The sequence below is a fragment of the Priapulus caudatus genome, unplaced genomic scaffold, assembly GCF_000485595.1.
Source record: "Priapulus caudatus unplaced genomic scaffold, Priapulus_caudatus-5.0.1 Scaffold551, whole genome shotgun sequence".
NCBI lineage: Eukaryota > Metazoa > Priapulida > Priapulimorpha > Priapulimorphida > Priapulidae > Priapulus > Priapulus caudatus.
The window spans coordinates 21,607-24,106 of record NW_014577612.1 but is presented as its reverse complement, the minus strand read 5'-3'; the positions used below and the strand labels follow the sequence as shown (position 1 = coordinate 24,106).

Below are 2,500 nucleotides of genomic sequence, written 5' to 3'. Positions count from 1 at the left end.
TTTGTGCATATGCCATGTTGTACGCTACATAGTCACTCGTAGGTCATGAATTATAGGTGAATGGGTTATGTTGAATGTTGTATAGCCATACATTCATGAATTATATGTGAATACGCCATGTTGTACGCCACATAGTCACGCATTGGTCATGCTGTACGTTGTATAGCTCTATACATGAATGATTCATGATACATTCACCGGCAAATATGGAGAGCAAATTCGGCACTTTACGTGCGAAATTCGAGCCTTGCATAATTTATGGTTACATATAATCAGGAGTGAATTTAAAACAAATCTGGTATGTAGTCCGACGGGAGCTACCGATAAATGGTTACGCTGTTATCTATCGGTAAATTAATTCGTTTGTTATTCACTCCCGATATAATATCAACACAATACTACCATCATATATATCATTATATCATATATATATATATATATATATATATATATATATATATATCATCAGGATTGTCATAATATAGACTATATTAGTCTATATTATAGTCTATAGTCTATATAAGTCTATATTAGTCTATATTATAGTCTATATAGTCTATATAAGTCAATATTATAGTCTATAGAGTCTATATAAGTCTATATTAGTCTATATTATAGTCTATAGTCTATATAAGTCTATATTAGTCTATATTATAGTCTATATAGTTTATATAAGTCAATATTATAGTCTATAGAGTTTATATAAGTCTATATTAGTCTATATTATAGTCTATAAAATGTATATAAGTCTATATGAGTCTATATTATGACACGCCTGATATAATCTCTATTACCATCGTCGGCAGGATTGATCCTGAGTCCGCAGTCGGAGCATATGAACCTCAGCTTCCGCTATGCGCTCAAGCTGGCCAACGTGAAGGAGGGTCGCCTCATGTTCGATCCCGTCGATGAATTCACGGACATCGACAACAGCTTCGACCTGGAGCGCGCCAGTGAGTGACAGACGACACTTCTACGTCGAAGAGCTATGCTATTGTTGTTATGGCAGAAACGCTCATTTCGAGACGTTAAATTTTCCGTAGATACTTCTACTTCGCAAAAAAGACTATTTTCGAGTAGTTTTTTGCATAACGATAACCATATATATACCATAATATATAGACCATAACTGCATAGTCCTAAACTGTTTTTCGCGTAACTGTATCATCATTTTTGGTGCTATATATTCGTGTAATCTAAACATGTTTTTTTGCTGGCATGTGGGCCTATGTCAGCTTCACTATCTGTGGTGGCTTGTGCTCGTAAACCTCACCCCCCCCCCCCGAAATCTTCATCCGCAGACGCCACAGCTAGGCTACTGTAAACATCAGTACAGCGTCCGACGGACTCCCAGCTTCCACTTAATTGCTCATTAATCGGCACCAATGAAGAGCGTGCACTTGCGCTAGTCATTTCAATAGCAATAGCAATAGCTAGTCACGCTCGTTCGAGTGCGCTGTATGTGATTAGTAGCGAGGCACAGATTAAACGCGATCGAGTGCTACTCTAGGCCTGTCATTTACTATGATTATCACCAGCGTCCGGCGCAGGTACTTCAAACACGAGCCGACTACTTACCCGCGGTGATATCAACGATGATGTAATAGTATCAGAGATCATCGTGATGTCATGGATCGTGGAGTATTACATTATCAATGATGTAATAATATCATGGATCATCATGATGTCATGGATCATGGAGTATTACGTTATCAATGATGTAATAATATCATGGATCATCATGATGTCATGGATCATGGAGTATTACATTATCAATGATGTAATAATCATCTTATAATATATAGTATATTATGGGATAGCTATGCTACGCTGCGACAGCGGTGGACCGGTTACCTAACGCCGGCCTTATGAAGGAATACGACATACGATGGAATGCATCAGCTTGTGGTATAAGAGATCAAAGCGCGATAATTTATTAATATTGATTATTGCCCTTCGATCTATCGACGCAGTCTGCTCGGAGCTGTCGAAGGGAATCTTCGTGTTGATTGGCGATACGACGACGGCGTCGCTTCCGACGGCTCAAGCTTTCACGGACATCTTCCACATGCCCATGCTCACGCCTAGCTTCCCTATGCCACACAAGTAAGCAAGGTCACATGTAGAGTGAGATAATAAAGATAATAATAACAATAAGGGATTAATATCTAAATATATATTCTCCTAATTGATTAATTAATTAACTCCCTATTAATCTCCTATATATATATATCAAGAGCGGATAATACCTCCGTAATGTAATGATTGATGACATCAATTATCAGCGCTCCAAGTGGTGACGGAAACCGATAGCCAAAATGCTTACCCGCGTGTAGGATGCTGGCAGAAGTGGATTCGAGGCGGCGTTTGGCATGTGGGAGGGGAGGTTTAGGAGCCGATATCTCCGCCTAGGAGTATCGTATTGACAAGCGGTTGGTCTTGTTTTAGAGAGCAAAGAATTCTGCTTAACCCTTACAAAAATTTAAGCAATCCACAAGCG

At 38.9% G+C, this 2,500-nt stretch overlaps 1 protein-coding gene across 1 annotated transcript in view; it reads left to right on the top strand.

Annotated features, from left to right (window-relative positions):
* Window positions 1-2,500, top strand: part of LOC106811546 (glutamate receptor 3-like) — a 24,464-nt gene that overhangs the window by 5,037 nt on the left and 16,927 nt on the right. The window contains 2 exon segments of the mRNA XM_014815213.1: window positions 807-953; window positions 1,974-2,106. Coding sequence (XP_014670699.1) covers window positions 807-953; window positions 1,974-2,106 — 280 coding nt within the window.